The following is an 18,840-nucleotide window of genomic DNA, read 5'->3' on the forward strand; positions in this document are numbered from 1 at the left end:
ATAGTCTTCAGTATCAGTAACCACATCCGTCCTCTGCCACAGCTCCACACCAAAACATTCTGAGTGGTTTCGTAATAATAGCCCTGATGAGGAAAAAGCCTTGCAACGCACGACACGCTTGGGTCTAGTGGTTAAGATGGGTTAGGGATTTGGCCCAAGGCGAGTTTGTTAAGCTTGGCTCAGCATGTGACCTCCCACCGCCGCAAAAACCCCGTCCCATATTCAGTACAGTTAAAACACCTTTATCAGCCAAGAAATAACATCATCATAGCTGTTTATGGTAAGCCCTTAACCTGAATTGATTCTAATGACACATTTGTCAGACTCTATGAACGTGTTTTACTATTACTATTACTTGACTAGGGATGTAACGATGCATCGTAAACCGGTTAAAAAAACGATATAAAATGTGTTTAGATTACAACCAGTTGGGATAAAAAATGAATCGCGATGCAACTTTCTAAAACGGCCTAGGGCGTGATCTACTTTTGATTCCACTTGTTTGACTCGAGACGTCACTACGTCGTCTTAGTCAATTTATTTGAAGAGATCTTTTTCTCTATTTATTTCGTTATTTTGATGGTGGGATTTGTTTTAGAAATCTAATTATTCATTTTGTAGTACATTTTTGTAATTTAAGATAAAATTCAATTTCAGTTGCACTTTTGATAAAAGGACACATCTGTTGTTTTACACAGTTTATAGAAATAAAGGAATATTTTTCGGTCATTTTTTTGCAGCTCATTTGGTTATAAAAAAACCCTGGAGAAAATCGTATCATGAATCGAATCCTGAGTTGAGTGAGTTGAATCGTTACATCCCTAGTCTTGCCCCTAAGCTTCAGCGTCCAGAAGCTTCTGCTAAGAATAAAGTTCTGGAACAATGATTTTCGTTTTACTTTACAACTGCACCGATTGCCAGAAAGCAGAAAACAATCAAAGCCCATCCCCCTACAAAGGAACAATCTCATTGTACTCGTTCCTCTCTCCTCTCCCTCCCGCCATCATCAGCGCTCCCTCCAGTCCAGCCGTATTCAAAGCGAGTCCTATGCGGCCCTTTGGCGCTCCTGCAGCCAGGTCCGGGTACAGCATGGCATCATGGGAAGACACAATAACCCCGCTACTTGCAGATGGGAAGCTGGTGCTCTCCTCCCCCCTCCTGTGTTGCTCTGGTGTTGGAGCAGGTGCTCTGATCCCACTACTCCCAGTGCCTCCGCTACCTCCGACACCACCCCCTCGCCGTTTGGGCGGCGGGCCCCAGAGGAAGGCGTGGGCAGGCCTGTAGTGCTGGCGGGCGTAGCGGAGCAGGCGTCTGCGTGTGGCCGGCAGGCGGATGGTGTAGACAAAGTACTCAAGGACGCTGTGCTGCATGTTGGGAAGGGTGTTGCGGCACAGCGACTCCTCCAGGAACAGACGGACCAGCGGGGCCTTGAAGGCCTCGTAGCCCAGCTCGCCCAGGGACTTCAGGATGCGGGTGATGCGCAGGTAGTTGTGCTGGGACCTTTGAAAAGAACAAAGCAGGAGATGAAAATGTTTTACTATGACTTGTCAATCCACCTGTTTGTGTGCTCATTTTCAATTTGCGCATAAAAAAAAACTGAGTGGAAAACGCCGTAGTTTCGAAAAAAGCTTTTTTAAATGCATGACGAAAGAAATGACAAAATGACACTAATATGCTTCTGAACAAAAATAAGACCAAATTGTTTTTAGTACTTGTACTAGAAGTCACTATATATTCCTGAAATGGATATGAAATGTATATATGTAGTATTGCAATTGAATTAAGATATGCATTACTTCTACGAATGTGACATTTTGCCCAAATGACGTGCGTTTATTGAGAGATACTCCGATCGATAAGTGATTGTCAGTTGTCCCACACCTGGGGGCACAGAATGGGAGGGGCAAAATGGAAATGGACTGTATTATATAGTGCTTTTCTATTCCTAACGACTACTCAAAGCGCTTTAACATAGTACAGGAACCATTCACCATTCACACACATTCACACACTGTGGCCGAGGCTGCCGTACAAGGTGCCACCTGCTCCTCAGAGAAACATTCACACAATTTACGCTCCGAGGCGCAGCATCGGGAGCCATTTGGGGTTCAGTGTCTTGCTACTTGCTACTTTGTTCCAAGTATTGGTACTAGTCAAATGGCTTAAATTTGAAAAAACTAAAAAAATGTAAGCAAAAGACTAAACCTATATATCTTACATACAGCAGCCTCATTTTGAAGAAGTTTGTTTCTGGTGGTTGTTTAGCCCAAGAGCCAGTGTTTCCCATACATAGGTTCTACTTGGGTGCCCCGCCCGGGTAGATTAAGACCTGCCCAGGTAGATAAAATCCGAATTGCATTTCTTTCCAATCAACTGTGTATTTTTTTTACAGCGCACACAGACCAGCTGCCTCAAGCCCTATAGCCCCTATTGGCTGTAAAAGAGAGTTGTTTGAATGACAGCAATCTGCTCAGATGTTGATGATCTTAATTAATGCAACAGGACATGTTCAAAACATGTTTAGGATCCCCAAAACAGATTAAAACACTTCAAAAAACGAACAATGATCTAACAAACAAAATGAACAATAATTTACTTCAGGCAAGGGCGTAACTTTGGGTTAGATCTCCACTTTGGAGCAAAATTGAAATTTTGGGCATCAAACCTAATTTTCTGCATTTAGTTATTTAGTTCTGGTGATTTTTTCTGCAATAATTTGTGTCTTTTCTGCATCAATTTATGGTGCAAATGTCTTTATTTATGTACAGGAAATTATAATAGGTTTTTGGGGTGGGTTGCACTTGCAAATTATGCCTATGACTTCAGATAGCCTTAGTATACATATAACATTTGGGCTCCAGGTAATCTGGTATTTTATCTGCTGAACGGTTAACATTTGGCAAATTGTAAGTTATATCATTATCGCAATATTCAACAATGTTATGCCATATTTTCCTCATATCGTGCAGCCCTAAAAACTACCCTGAAATTGTGTCAGATGCAGAATAGTGTCGCAATAATTTTATCTGTATCATCGTTAAGTCTAATTTGTTGAATATGTAAAAAGTTATTCCTTCTAAATTATCGGTTAATGCAGGGGTCTTCAACACTTTTTTAAGCCAAGGACCCCTTAACTGAAAGAGAGATGGAACAGGGACCCCCCCACCCCCTACCCCACTACATATATTGTATAACATGAAGTTGCATGCAACTGGGCCTACAATAACATGTAGGCGGCCTAAAGCCTTTATACGTAATCTTTTTGCAAGGAATACTAAGCTATTAAACTAGCCTAATCATTGTTGGCATGGTTTTATAAATCATGTTTTAATGTTAAAACATACATGTGAGAGATATGAAAGGGGAAAGAGAGGGGGGAAGACATGCAGGAAAACCATCACAGGACCTTCTGTGTCGAGGAATAAACCTCTGCATTTGCGCCCGCTCTACCAACTGAGCTGACCGGCCACAGCACTATTAATTAATGAACTGTCTGTGGATGGCTATCTTAGTGACTACCTTACCAATAGGCCAGTACGCCTATCATCAGGGGGGATTTATATTTGCTAATAATATGTTTGTTTCATTTTTTTAAAAACTTTCAAAAATTAACAAAAATTGTGAGGCCCCCCTGCATTGACTCTGAGGACCCCTTAGGGGTCCCGGACCCCCTGTTGAAGATTCCTGGGTTAATGTAATGTAGTCACTGTTTTAAAAATAAAATTCCATAATCCTTCGCTTGACTAGTTTATTATAAAACCAAGCCATCACGCGCCGCGCCGACACTTCCTGCGACACCCACCACCACAAGTCAATTCTCAACCTGTGGGAACACTGAAGAGCCATCTAGAAACCAGTGTACCAGATGCAAAAGCTGTTGCGAACATTTGATGGGACATTAAAAGCAAGAGAAGGGAATACAATCGTACTGAGCAGCTGCTTAATGGTGTAGAATGTGTTGGTTTTCATTAGGTGTGGGTAATAGCGACAATTTGTATCAGATGCTAAGGTTTTCGAGGTGGTTTGTGACTTGAGGAGGTTATAGTAGTAGCGCTGAGGAGAAGAAGAAGAAAAAAAAAAAACATACTTGTATTAAAAGTGCACACCCTAATGTGTGGCATTCAGGTGGTTCTTCGGCAAGAAAACTACAATAAATGACTACTCTCAGACCATGAAACCTTTGGGGAAAGAAAAAGAAAAACACCCTTTAAAGGATCCTTTAACCATCTGTTTGTTGACTGAAAACATCTTGTTTCACATTTGGCCACCTTGCTAAAGGGCAAAAAAGCATTAAGTGGCAACCGAGCCATAAGTTCACACAAATTCTGGCTTGTATGTGTGTGTGTGTGTGTGTGTGTGTGTGTGTTAGGGTTGAGCGATTAATCGTTTTCAAATCAAAATCACGACTTAAAAGAATGCGATTAGGTAATTGGTAAAGGCCGCAATTTAACGAATGTGCAGTATTTGGTTGAATGTTTGGTGTAACATATGATTTAACATTATGTATTCCTCTTTTTACTATTATAGTTACATTTTTTTTTATAAGACAAATGCTGGAATAATGTTAGATATCACTTGGAACGCTGGTGATATCACGCTGGAAAGTGTGTGTGTGTGTGTGTGTGTGTGTGTGTGTGTGTGCTCACTCATTTAGGTGCTGGAAACGCTCCTGCCAGTTGGGAGCCCGGACAACATTACCACTCTTATCCAGCAGTTTGATGCCGTAGAAGTCCAACATCAGGGAATAGGCCGCCAGGAATCTGCGCTTAGCTTCCCGAGTGCTTTGGAATTCCTGACGGGATCAAACACAGCAGATCAGAGACCAGCGGGACACCACCTTTCTGTTTGGCATTAACATTAGAGCTGTAACAATTCCAGATTTTGCTGTACGATTAAACTGTCTCTTTCAGGCAAATTAACAAATATATTTATTTATTCATTTTATTTAAACAAATTAAAGTTTTGAGTGAATCCCATGTGGTTATATCATGTGACCCAGATAATGTAATAACACAAATACACAGCCTATGAAGTAAACTACGCCTCTATATTATCATAACAAAATGTCTAACTGTGTCCCACCTTGTGATTTTTGTTGCTATGAACGTGTATAGGGTCAAGTGCCAACAACTAACATTTGAAATCATAATAAAAAAATATATATAGTCAGACCAATAATCACTTATATAATTACAATTTGGCATATTTAAAAAAACAATTATCAGTGACACCCCTTAAGAACTTAGCTAATTTTAGCAAATAATTGCGGTTAAACAAGGAAACCGCGATTATTTAAAAAATAAATTGACAATCGTTACAGCCCTAATTGACATGCATTTTAGGTGATCAGATGGAGCAGAAAGACATACAATCTACACGTAAAGACACTATTGTCTCACCACATCTGAATTTGGTCAGAGACTAGGGATGTAGTAGTAATAATAATAATAATAATAATAATAATAATACATTCAAGTCACGATTCAATACGATTCATAATTTAAAGTTCACGGTACAATTTTTTTCAGGTTTTGAGCTGCGACTGAAAGATATTCCTTTATAAACTGTGGAAAACAACAGATGTGTCCTCTTATAAAAAGTGCAACTGAAATTGTATTTTATCTTAAATAGCAAAAAATGTAATATATATATTTTTTTATTTAATTAGATTTTTAAAACCCATCAAAATAACTAAATGAATAGAAAAACAATGCATCGTTACATCCCTATCAGAGACACATTTGCACTCATTAAAAATGGGATTAAAATAATTAATTTCAGAAAAAAACTACCTTTTAGCATGTGGGATACAAACATTCCAGTGTTGTTAGCATTCTCAAAGTAGGCATAATAATGTTTTGGCCCATTTGAGCGACTTGTGTAATTGCTTCATACAGGGAACGCACCAATGTTCTTAAGTGCAACAACTTACAGCACGCTGTCATTTCAAATGTAAAAATATCCCTCATGTTTTCAATTTATTGCTTGAATGGAAGATGTACTCTATCACTCAACCATGGCAAACACTTGCAATCAGGAAGTACAAAAATAAATCAGACATTCATCAGGCCACTCCCGGGTCTATATGTATATGATAATATGTATATATTATGTGTACTTGTGTGTCTTACTTTGATCTCGTCCTGAGTCAGTTCATGTGCGTAGAAGTTGAGCCCTTGTTCTCTTAACGGAAACAGCCTGCCACAAAGACAAGGAATAAAAAAAAAAACACAAGATCAAATGAAAATGATGAAAACACACAACTGTTCTTCACCATTTTCTACTGTTGTCAGCGTAAAATAGAAAGTTAGTACCACTATTTTACAGGTCCACTACTGTACGACCAGGTATTTGCTCCACTCACAAGCCCAAAAAAACTGGACCTACCTAAAAATATAATCATAATAAAATAAATATGAATAAAATAATATATAATTAAAAGTAACGCTGTGTATTGTAAATAATGTAATAATATATAATTAAAATAATTGTGTACGTAGTAAAACAATACAAACAGGCCAAAAAATTGTGTTTTCAATTTAGAAACATCTTGAGCCCCCCCTCCATTGACCACCAGTGGTTTGGTCCACTGCCTGCTTTCCCAGTTTCCCAATAGTAGGGTTAGTAGGCGAGTCGCGTTCAGTAGACTTGCTGCTTCTGACTTGTCGCACGACAGTGTGACGTCATGGGAGCGGCGTAACTGTTTAAACTCACGCGTGGTGATTGCGACACAAGTTGCAGTATTCTCCTGAACAGAGGTGTCGCTAAAGAGGAAAGGCTACCAACTTTCTACGGACTAGAAGAAGAACAAAAAGGTAAACAATGGCAGAACTGGCAACGGCATTGACGTCAATGTTTCGATTCGATGACACTACTTGGTCAGATCAAGCCTCTTTTTCACCATAAAAGAACTCCTCTTAACCCAGTAAGTTTACAAGAGAGGCTTGCAGTCACTCTGAGAGTCCTGGCATCCGGTTGCCCTCGAACTTGTCCATGCTTCCTGTTTCCGCTTTGTTGTGCACCGCTGATAAAAATAGAGTGGTGCGCAACCTTTAAATCCTGGTGCGCCAGCGTGATCCACGTCATTTTGACGTCACATTGACACGTGACAGGTCGGGAACGGCGGCTGTAAAGAGGCCTTAACGTCAGCTATGAAACTCCAGTAAGTAGGCTGGCAAGGCTATTTTATTCATTCTAAACATCGGATGAAGTGATTCTTTTCTCCAATACAAATGATGCTGAATCATTCATAAATTAGTCATGGCAGAAAAAATTATAACCGATAGCTTATTTGGTAGCTTGTTCAATAGCTTGTTGGATAGTTAGTTAGCTAGCTTGCTAATTCCACACACCATGCTTTCATGCTACACTGGTTACAGAAAATGGCCGAACAATGTTGTCACTTATCTGGCAAGAGCGATGTGCTTTTCTATGCAGTGACGAGAGTGTATGAATGGAACATTGACCTGTTACATTTTACTAATTAAGTGGCTAGCTGGCTAGTTAGCTAGCTAGCTAGCTTGGTAGGGAGCTCAGTTCTCAGTTCAGCATCATCTATATTAGAGAACAGAATCACTTCATCTGATGTTTGAAGTTAATAATATGGCCTTGCCAGCCTACTTATTGGAGTTTCACAAACACAAATATCCTATACAAGTACAATTTTGGCTGTATTCTTTGTGTCCCCTAAAACAGTGGTTAAAGATCCACGTGGACCAAGATGGTGTCCTGCGCCGCAGAACTTCCCACCGAGAACAGCTGCTGATCCCAAATGCTTATCACCCACTGGTTTTCAAAGAGCTACACCAGGACGAACCGAACCGTGGATTTTGTGAACCGTACCACCCCTAGTTGCTACGTACGTAGGTATGTGGAGACACAAACCTACGCCCTAGCCTGACATGCACCTCTCGAAAAATGTAACTACACATCGTGGTGACGCACATCGCTCGGCCTTTGCTTGGTAGCGTTGCATTCCCCCCCCCCCGACTCATTTCCTGGTTCTACTTCTCCAAGAACTAAACAACATCTAAACAACTTGAAATCAAGGAGAGAGACTTTTCCTGCTACAGATTTCCCACCGTGGTCAGAAAGAACAGGGGAGACACTTTGTTTCTCTCACTATGACTCTAGAGTCGCTACTCGTTTCGGAAGCTAATCACTGTCACTCTCTCACTTCTCCCTCACTCCCCTACACATACACACATGCTGGCTCGACGCACACACAAAACGCACAAGTATAAACATCAGGCCACTTACGTAGGCTACGGCGAAAGCGCTGCGTGGAACCTCCGCACAACCGTAAATCACACTTAAGGTGTATTCCAATTCTAAAACATTTTACATTCAGGAAGTACAGCTGATGAAATCCTCACTTTATTTCTAGTGACATTTATGTAACAACTGGACAGTCAGTTACTGTGGTGTTATACCATGCGATTAATAATCCAGTCACTTCAGAGGAGTTTGTGCAATTACATATAAGGTAAATGGAAATGAATATAGACGGATGAAATCTGGTCTCACCACTGAATGTAGGTGTGATTGTGCTCCAGTTTGTCATAGTCGCCTCTCCACTTAGTCAGAATCTCCTCTATATAGATACCTGAGAAGAGACAGGGGCTTATTAGCTGCCATTTCTTTCTTTTGTGTGTGTGTGTGTGTGTGTGTGTGTGTGTGTGTGTGTGTGTGTGTGTGTGTATAAACGTATTCAAACATTGGATCAGTCCACTAATCTGTTGGTCTTTCCCAGTTAAACATGACCTTTAGCCAAATAAAACTCACTAAGCCCAAAGCCAACGTTTCTTCTCTCCACAGTGGCATGAGATCTGCGTGCAGTGTGTGTGAGTGTGTGTGTGTGTGTGTATATATGTATGATCTCACCATCAGGTACTAGAGGGATCTTGTTCAGGTAGAAGCGCAGGTTACGATACTCGTTGGGTTGCCGGGACTTTCTGTAGTTCTACAAACACACACAGAACCAAGAGATCACACTGGGTGTAGAATTCTGGGTTGTTTTCTTGTTGGTTTTTTTAATGTCAGAATTCTTGGATTGGTGTGCCACCTGGATCGTGGTTGCAGCTGCTGCCGTGGTCCTGCTCTACGCCCTTCACTGCTACTACTATTAGTTTTAGTCATAGTTCTTTTATCCTTTTGGTACTATAATTGCCACTGCCACTGTTCATCATACCAACTGCTATAATTATTATGAATGAATAATTATATCTGTATCTCTGTATTTCTGTATATCTGTATCAGTGTCTCTGTGTCCCAAATGGCAGCGGCAGATGGTCGCCCACCAAGAGTCAGTGTCTATCCGACTGTTCTGCCAGTAAAAAGGAAGTTTTTGCTCGCCACATTCCACCAAATGCTTGCTCTTGGGGGAAATTGTTGGGTCTTTGTAAATTATAGAGTGTGGTCTAGACCTACTCTATCTGTAGAGTGTCCTGAGATAACTCCAGTTTGACACTATAAATAAAATTGAATTGAAATTCTGACTTTAACCCTTAGAGAACGATTTTTAGGGATATGAAGCATTTCAAGATGCTCCAACAATTTACATCACAATAAGCAAACATACCAACGTAGGCACTGGCAGACCTATGGCGGATCTATTGCAGAGTTCAAAGTTAAAGTTAAACTCAGAACTCAAATACCTTTTACACATGTGGCCCTGTGTGTGTGTGTGTGTGTGTGTGTGTGTGTGTGTGTGTGTGTGTGTGTGTGTGTGTGTGTGTGTTCACGTACCGGGTAGCTATGCCGGTATTTGTAGAGGTCCCTGGCAGCGTAGAAACTCCTCTTCATCTTTGGAACAGACTCTGGAGATTCTGTCAGCTGAGAGAAGGAACGAGAGAAAGAAAAGAAGAAAAAGGAAAAAAAGAGACTCAGTTCAAATGCAGATCTGAAATCAAAACGTCCCGTGTTGTAACATCGACCATTGAGCTGAATGAAAAGCACTGACTTTGCTTTTGAAGTCGAGGGCTGTCACCATCCATTTCTTTCTTTCTTTTGCGAAGGAGGACAATTTACATCAGCGCTGCTGTGCAGTCACTACAGAAGGATGCTAGGAACTAGATCTGATTCCCAAATTAAATCTGGGTCATGCTAACTGCCACTGGTCATAAAGGCTTGCAGTGTTACACTGGCACTAATCCTGTTATATCTAACTATATCTATCTGTACCATATACTGGACAGTCTATTAACTTGGGCTGGGACAATATGCTTTTGCCCCGATTCCATTATTTCACGATACATGGGTGCCTATTCAATTTGTTTGCGAATGTAGAAGTATTGCGATTTGATAGTATTATAGTAAATAATGCACATCACATGTCAGTCAGTCTTAGATGTATTGCATTTGTAAAGAAGTACATAATATGGATTTTCTGCTTTCGCTCTGTTTTGCTGGGAACGGATATGATGTAGTCGCCGTCAGCAGTACCGAATAAACAGAAAATATTTAGGTAAATCATTGGGAAAAAAAATAAATAAAAATTTTCCCACCCCAACTTTCAACGGTACCAAAACTCAGTTATTATTGATTCAAATCTTCACTCAATACTTACGACAATAGCCATGTACTGTACTGTGTGACTTTTCCTTTCTACAACCGTCTTTTTATAGCCATGTTTTTGGCTTTTGTGATTTTAAGCGGATCATGAAATTACATTACAATCTGCAAACTGCATCCTAACATTTGAGAAATGCCCTTCAGATAAATTAGATTTTGAGTTATCGTGGCAAAAATGATGAGAAGTCTGATTAAAACAATATCTAACCAAGGGTGATTTGGTGAATTACAGTTTCTCAACCCGCTGGTTTTAACAGTCCCAAACACAGTTTCTCAACCCGCTGGTTTTAATATTCTGAAACAGTGTGAAGTAACTAACCCTAACCAACAACCACCCTGTCAAATGTTCTTATAATTCAGGGTACAGGGACCATAACCATGAGACTCTAATAAAGGTATTTTGTTTCCTTTATAAACCAGTGGGCAGACAGTGTAACTGCAATAGGAAAAGCAATATTGGGAATAACCAACTATCTTTGATAATTAAGTAAAAATAAATGATGTGTACAGTAGGTAGTCAAAACTACCTAGTTGGAGATATCATCATCATCCCATTGTGCTGATGGCATACAGCATCACACAGTAGGCTATATAAAATAAAATTGAATACTTTTTCAAATTCGTTAAGATTATAACCCATCTTGCAGCAATCTGTCAGTTCATCTCAAATTTGACAACTTGGTCAACTGCTCGTTGCCACCCATCACTTGTAGTGTGTACCTTGGCAAAAGTGGCAGTAACAGTGTTGTGCTGCTTGGTGCATTACATGCCACAATGTAAGTAGTTAGTAAGGTTCACATCGTGTGAGTGCATATATTTGCATATAACCAAGCAGGTTGCATAAAACTGACATATTTTTGAATGACGTTTGGCGATAGCTGTATGCTCGCCTCAACAGGACAGCAGCATAGGGTTAGTGTCGCGGCAGTACTCGTTTGCCCTTTCTGTGTCCTGGCCTTGTCAATAATGTACGCTGCCGGTGGCACACACGTTACGGCACTGTGTCGCGGTTATGCCCCCCCATTGTGTCACTATAACAAACCTTCACTGTACCTGCGGGGACGTATCTCCAGCGGACCGGTCGCTCTCCACCGGGCTGACAGAGTCGGAGATGCCGCTGTCATCTTCAGCCACCGCCGGCTCGTCGCTCTCGGAGTCCGACCCCCACGTCGAGTCGCATTCCTCAACGGTGCTCGGCTCCTTGAAACGCCAGCTGCCCAACAGATTTCCCATTTAAAAAACATGCAACACCTGCTCTCTTCTATTGTCCTCTTCTTTGCACTAAATACTACATAGTCTTGTCCACAACCTCGTATTTCTGTTTGAAGCGCGCTGGGTTCACATTGCCCTCAGCGAAGCTTTTAAATGGCAGAAAAAGGGGAAATTCCAGATCAGGAACGATGATGTGTGTTTCTGTATGAGGGGTGATTAGTGCCACAAAGCAGCGGGAGGAGGTCTTAAAGCTACAAACCATGAATTCTGAACTAAAGAAGTATGGTTGCTACAAATATCAAATCCAATTCAATTTTATTTATAGTATCAAATCATAACAAGAGTTATCTCAAGACACTTTACAGAAAAGGCCTAGGTCTAGACCACACTATAATTTACAAAGACCCAACAATTCCAACAATTTCCCCGAGAGCAAGCATTTAGTGCAACAAACAGAATTGACAGTGATTGTATATAACCATGATCAAGTAACTAAATAAACAAACAGTTTATTGTTACAGCCATAGCTTAGATTGATTGTTAACATTAATGGTGCCCTGCCACACAAAACCGTTTTTACTTGTATTTCTTTTTAAATGTTAGCTCCATATGTGTTTGTGTCATGAATGTGAAAATGAACTGCTACCTCCTCTGTCAGCTCTAGCCACTGAAAAGAAATAAGCAGAGAAATCAGGCCAATTACAAAAGCTGGTCAGTCTGACGTTGTGTGCCTAAGCTCATTACTATTCATGAGCTCGCCCAGTTGCGCTGGGTAAAGGATGCTGATAGCCAGGCTCTCATTGGCTAGCTGTTAGCCAGTCAGAGTCAAGCAGCTTAGCTCGTTGAATATTAATGAGAACTAGCACACATTTTTCTGCAGGCTTTCTATACCACGCTAGAATGGCTTGAAACAAGGTAACCAAGGCATTTGTTCCACAAAAAATGTTACAGAGTCCATGGTAGAACTTCAGACATTACCACAAAGTAATGAAATACGTGTGGCAGGGCACCTTAAAGCCCATGTTGCAGGTTAACCACCACTGTTGATTAATGGGTACATAAAGCACTTAACATATGTATATCATTGTTAAAAATGTCTCCAAATAGTATTAAAGGCCAGTTTTTGTCATTTTTGGTATTATTGGGTTTTTTAACGCAATTCGATGATGACGTCACGTTGGGGAGACATGCCACAGCCTAGTACTAGAACTATGGTGACTGACTGGGATGAGGAAGAGGTGTTTTAGTCAGTGAATTCAAGGTTTTCTTTATATCTAGCGACAGTGATCATGTCGTTAGTTCAGATAAGTACTGGTAATCTAGCTAGATCTAGAAATAGAAGGCATATAGATATAGAATAGAATAGGCTAACGCTGTTGCGCTAACGTTAGCAAACGTCGGCGTAGCTAACTGTCTAAACTTGTGAAAAGCCGAACAGCATCCCCGTCCAAGCTGTGTTTCACTTTCCCTCCAATATTATTATACACATAATAAAGACACATGGACTCGGTCGAGACCAAAAGCTATATTTTGCAACACCAGTGGCACAGACCGAGACCACAAACAGTGAACAGAGACGGGGCTTTCGTCTGTCGTCTCCCCAACGTGATGTAATGTAATGCATTGTGGGGGAAAAGAGAATCATTGCAAACCGCTGTAAAATAGTACTACTTTTTCGTATTTTATTCCGTTTTGTGATATCCATTGTATTTGATGTTGTTGGGTAGCAAATTCATTAGAAAATAAACCCTGCAACATGGGCTTTAAAAGCTATAGTGCAACAACAGTATTGTTGTCATTACAACAATACTGAATTCCTCATGGGGGAGACAGAAATTACTATGGCTTTAAACAGCATGCTGTCATCACTAAATGCAGCCATGTTTTGTAGTGACTGACTCTATTTAAAGCCGCTGACGTTGGTGTCTTCTTGTCTCAATTGCATTTACACTCTGATGTTGTTCAGCACCATTCCATCATTTTTGGCCAAGCTAGTTCAAGCTCATCAGCCATACAGTATGACTGTGGGATTTGAACTTCAGATGTTTTTCAAAGTAGATAAAATGTATTCATGTAGGCCTATATCATATTTCACAATCATAATTTTGCTTTCCAAGAATTAATGTATAGGCTGAGTATTGTTAAATTGGGACACTTTTTGAAAATTTGAATTCTGGAACATTTAACAAATGTCTAGGCTCCAAATATGATACCTTTCTATAAACCTTACCTTACCTTACTACAACATGCAAAAGATAAAAATAAGAATAATTAAACTCAAAATCAATGGTTCCATCTCAAACAAAATATGTCCTTAAACTCATTTCATTTCAATGACACTTCATTATGATATAAAAGACAGAGACATTGAAGAAGAGGAGCAATTTCAACATTTAATGTCTTTAAATAACACACATAGCCTAATAAAATACAACAGCAAAAGTAAAGCATCTCTAGAACAGGAACTTTCCCTGTTCCCTTCCCTTGGATTTAGGTGTTTCAAACTATTTATATACTTATTTATTTAAAAATATTATACATTTAATTTTTTTTTTTACAATATTATACATCTCAGTTCTATACTCTGGGAATTACTGCCTTTCCCTTTTGCAGGGTAAAATAGCTAGCTAGAACGTATTTAATTGAAATGCTTCTTTGCTTAGTTCTATATTGTTCTCCCGAAGGCGCTGATACTATTTGTTGTTATTTTATAGTCCACAATGTTCCTGACAGATACCTTGCTTCTCCCCAGCTTGTTGTTTTGTGGCATTAATCACTCCCTATACTGAGTCTCAGTAACAGCAGCATCAGGACCATGAGGAGGTTAAGCGCCTCCTCCCTAACATTATCAATGTCACTCCAGGAACAAAGGCAAAATGTGAAGGTTCTCGTTTTGAACACTCCATACTATGTTTTATTTTTACATTACGGTTTCAACTGAACAGCGGTGTCTTATCGCTCAATTCACTTAACTTACAATATTATATTGATTGAGGCCATGTGTAAACATTCCTAGCATTACAGGGTGATTTAATTGAATAGTTTGTATAAAGAAATGGGGATTCCCCACTATAATGACATGGGTCACACTTGCGCTTGTTCCATTTTGTTATAGAAGCACTGTTGGCTACTTCTTTAATTATTTTGTTAGAAAAAATCCTGCAAATGCACAGTTCATTTGCCTTTACATTGTCATTCCAAATCAGGACTTTCCATAAAAGTTTTGTGGCAAGTTGAAATGAAATGGGTCGGTCATTGTGTGAATTTGGCAAATCACGAAACAAGAACCAATTGTAACACAAATCCACGCAGGAAGTGGGGCTGGATTGGGCATACCCTGAGGAAACCACCCTCCAGCACGAACAGGAAGGCCTTAACCTGGATCCCACTGGGGGCGGGGAATACCAGCCAGGAAGACCCAGGGACCACTGGAGGCAGAACTCACAAAAACAACATTATCCATGGAAGGAGGCAGAGAAGATGGCCCAACACCGAACCAGCTGGAGACAGTTCATGAATGACCTATAGGAGCATAGGTCATTCATGAACTGTCTCAATGTCTAAAGAGTAAAATGGCTTAACTGATTGTGCACATTTACAGTTCTTACTTTTAATTTCAGAAGCAATAGCTTAGTTCAATATATCTCACAACAAAGTGTCATCACATCTTTACCAGGTAATACATTTTATCAGAATACAGCATAGAAAATCTGCTTAGAAATAGATTTTCTATGCTATATGGAATTTTTTATATAACATAATGCAATTCTGCTAAATAAAACATCACATTCATTAGAAGTTTTACTTGTTTTCATTTTAAAGGCTGCGCCCTTTATTTTATCAATAACGGGCGTACATTTTGTATGGACTCAAGAGTTTTTCTTCCCTGCACTTTCTGATGCTCAGGTTGGTTCAGATGTTAGCACTGTTAGTCATGTTGTGGCAGATAAGTTAGCACTGTTAGCAATGTGAGGCGCCGCACTCTGGTCGGAGGGGACGTTGAGCCCTTTCCTCCCCCGGTGAGGTGAATAAGAGGAAAGCGTTGCCTGCTGCTCGCTCTTCCTTGGCCTCCACTTTATCAGCTATGGTTATATCACATTCTGCCTCAGTGGCTAGTAGGGTGTTTGTGTCACATTGGTTAGATGCCCGCCGCCGCTCGACCAAGTGCACTAACCAAACTGGGCGTGCAGTGGCTAACGACTCCACTCGTTTGACTGCTAAAGCTACATGCTAACACACTAAACAGTGCTGGAAAACATCGTGCCTCCCCGAGGCGGTGAGTAACATGAACTTTTGATGACGTGAAGTTGCGTGGAATTATGGGAGTTGTAGTTTTCATTGTTAAACACCATCGATTAGAATGCATCTGTTCACGTACGAGTTTACCCATTCAAGTTTATTCACGTTACGTTTAGTAACGTTCATTCATGTCCTTCTAATAAATAGCTGCAGTTTCCCAAACATAATTACGTTTTTCTTGATTTGATTTGTCACCTTTTGGATGTTTTCAACACCGGGGCGAAAGGGGTTTGATGTAACCTTACTCAACGACACTGAGAGACGTCTCATGCCTTCACTTTTTTGTAATCTTAACTAGTCGTTTTGGTGACTAACCCACCTTTTGTCAGGTAAATTTAACTGTAAAGACAGCTAAATGCGAAGGAGGGAGAAATCATGACCAGCAGAACGACGAACGCCGTGTAACCAGTAACCAGTAACGTAGCTCAAGCACGCCGTTTGTCGTTCGACTGGTCATGACTGTTTTTCCAAGATGGCGCCTGCCTGTATACCAAACAATACTGTCTTTATAAACTATCTTTTTAATAAACTGTTTAATAAAAGTTCTCAATGCTTCGGTTTACATGTAGGGACCATAGACTGTATATTACTGGACAGAGCATGTGTGACGTCACCCATTGGTTTGTGGAGATCTTTTATCCGTCGTCGAGTTGGCCGTTACGGGCGCAGCCATCCTGGAGTGAGGGAGGAGCTGCTTACACTCTACGTTACGTGACACACTTTCACTGGCAATCACATCATAGCCACGCCCTAAAACACCCCCTGCTTTATTGCCGTTTTTAAAATCAACGAGACCATAATTCAAAAAATGAACATCATTCTGTGTTGCAGAAGATTTAAAACTAGCAATTGAGACTATAAACTCATTATGAAAATGTTTACTGAGGTAATAAATCAAGTGAGAAGTGGGTCACTTTCTCATAGACTTCTACAGAAACCGACCTCCTTTTGCAACTGCACGTGTCGCCCCCCCTGCTGGAATTCAGATAGAATGCAGGTTTAAGGCACTTCCGCATTTGCAGCACTTTGCCGAACTGGATGCGTTGTCCATTAATATTAATAGTGTATGGTAAGGACAGACCCTTATTATGCTACCGTGGAAGTGTGGTGCTATTTTGAGCCTTGTTAGTGGTATAGAAATAGCTTTTTTACTTTCGGATGCCACGATGACTAGCTTTATAAGCTAATTAGCTGTTTGCGATAAAACTGGTCACATTCGATTAGCATGAAAACATATCCCAGAAAACGGTCGACTCGGTACCCATGTGTTCTTAACCCCTAGGTTCATTTTGCGCCGGAATTGTCCTTTAACTACATGAAGTCTCTGAGCACCGTGGGAGTGAGGCAGGCAGACCGGGGTGCGCTGGCTGGCTAAATTAGCATTAGATTTGTTGTCTATTTATACAGCTAACATTACTGGTGAACTTATTCGTGGGTTAGCCCAGTGCTGTTAACTGGGGTCAAAACAATCATACTAAAAATAACTTAATGAGCGGGTTGAACAATGTTGTAACCTTATAATGTTAATGTTACCCACCAAGCATTAGCATTAGCTACTTGTCAACCGGCACATTGTAGTAAGGTTAAGCTGGATCGATCAATATTGAAATGTATCAATAAATAAGGTCTCTGCTGTATTAATGTGTTGTAAGTGGCATGTAATTAATCACAAAATGGTGCCGTGTGGCAGAAAAAAGCAGTATTACTGTTACTGAGTATAATTCTTTCTGTGACATTGGATGATTTACAATTACTCTCGAACATATCATCTGGGGTCCCGTGTTTTGACGGAAGTTAGAGTAACTAGAGGGGTCAAAGGTTATATGACGCCACTGACAGGCGAGTAAACGAAACGTCCCATTTCAGAAATAAAATTACAGATTTCTCTGGGTTTGAAAATCGGTGGAAACATTTGGGATAGTGTAAGTACACAACTCAACAAATATTTATAACATAGGTAAAGTCGTTTTTAGACATTTTAATGCAGAAATGTTACATATTGTACCTTTAACATTACGTAACATTAATGTAGGACTTTTTTAGGAGTATTTTTACAGTGTGGTCTTAGTACTTTTACTTAATTAAAGGATCTGAATACTTCTTCCACCACTACCTGTTTTTCAAAGTAAAATTTGACTGGATTATGGCCATAAGTTACAAGCAATTTTTCTGCAAATGATATTAGTAGCGACCTTCAAAAGCATATACAAGTCCAACCCTCATAGGCCTTTTTGGTTTGGTTAAGCCTGTAGGTCGACCACCCTTACACTGGGAAGAGGTAAACTACAGTTCCTGCCAGCGTGAACACCGCCTGTGACATTGATGTGACTCTGATCATATGATGCGTGCAGCCCTCCAGCTGGGACTGCTGCTGCAATGGGTGGAAGTGAGTCACAAAGGTCAGGGTAAAGTCATCCTTCCAGTTAAAAGAAAAATGTGTGAAACGTCAAAATCGAGTGAAACCAAGAGATGAGGTTATCAAGACTCGATCCCACAGGGTTGACGGCTTAGTTTCTGTCTCGTCTGCAAGTACAGGAACTGAAGTGGAAGTACTTTGAGTGAACCCTGTGACATTATTAGTCATCCGATATGAAATGAAATTTCAACTAGAAACAACTCAATAGAGTGCAATGCTTCACAACAAAGCTGCAACCCCTACTTTACAATTCTTCATATGGGTCTGTTGTTATCATGCTCGCTTTTATGATTCTATAAAAAAAAAATAATGTAGTGTTTTCAGCCAACTTAGAGGCTGTA

At 40.3% G+C, this 18,840-nt stretch overlaps 1 protein-coding gene across 2 annotated transcripts; it reads right to left on the bottom strand.

The window, feature by feature from the left end:
* Window positions 1-683: 683 nt before the first annotated feature.
* LOC144532928 (opioid growth factor receptor-like protein 1) lies at window positions 684-11,944 on the bottom strand. 2 transcript variants are annotated; one of them, XM_078273924.1, is made up of 7 exons: window positions 11,626-11,944; window positions 9,748-9,834; window positions 8,884-8,962; window positions 8,527-8,605; window positions 6,132-6,198; window positions 4,647-4,792; window positions 684-1,500 (listed from the first exon to the last, which is right to left on the bottom strand). In XM_078273924.1, the coding sequence occupies exons 1-7, from the start codon at window positions 11,803-11,805 to the stop codon at window positions 951-953; spliced, it is 1,188 nt and encodes a 395-aa protein (XP_078130050.1). In that variant the 5' UTR covers window positions 11,806-11,944; the 3' UTR covers window positions 684-950. The 2 variants fall into 2 exon arrangements, with proteins under 2 accessions (XP_078130050.1, XP_078130051.1); XM_078273925.1 differs by having other exon boundaries at window positions 11,615-11,705.
* Window positions 11,945-18,840: the final 6,896 nt, after the last annotated feature.

The sequence above is a fragment of the Sander vitreus genome, chromosome 17 (assembly GCF_031162955.1).
Source record: "Sander vitreus isolate 19-12246 chromosome 17, sanVit1, whole genome shotgun sequence".
Taxonomy (NCBI): domain Eukaryota; kingdom Metazoa; phylum Chordata; class Actinopteri; order Perciformes; family Percidae; genus Sander; species Sander vitreus.

What these genes read in the sequence shown, in the direction of transcription:
- LOC144532928 (XM_078273924.1), bottom strand. Translation starts at nt 11,805, where the DNA reads ATGGGAAATCTGTTGGGCAGCTGGCGTTTCAAGGAGCCGAGCACCGTT. An exon ending in AATACCGGCATAGCTACCCG is followed by an intron (nt 8,963 to 9,747) that starts GTACGTGAACAC and finishes GTGTGTTTGTAG; the next exon opens with AACTACAGAAAGTCCCGGCA. An exon ending in TGACTCAGGACGAGATCAAA is followed by an intron (nt 4,793 to 6,131) that starts GTAAGACACACA and finishes TGATCCCGTCAG; the next exon opens with GAATTCCAAAGCACTCGGGA.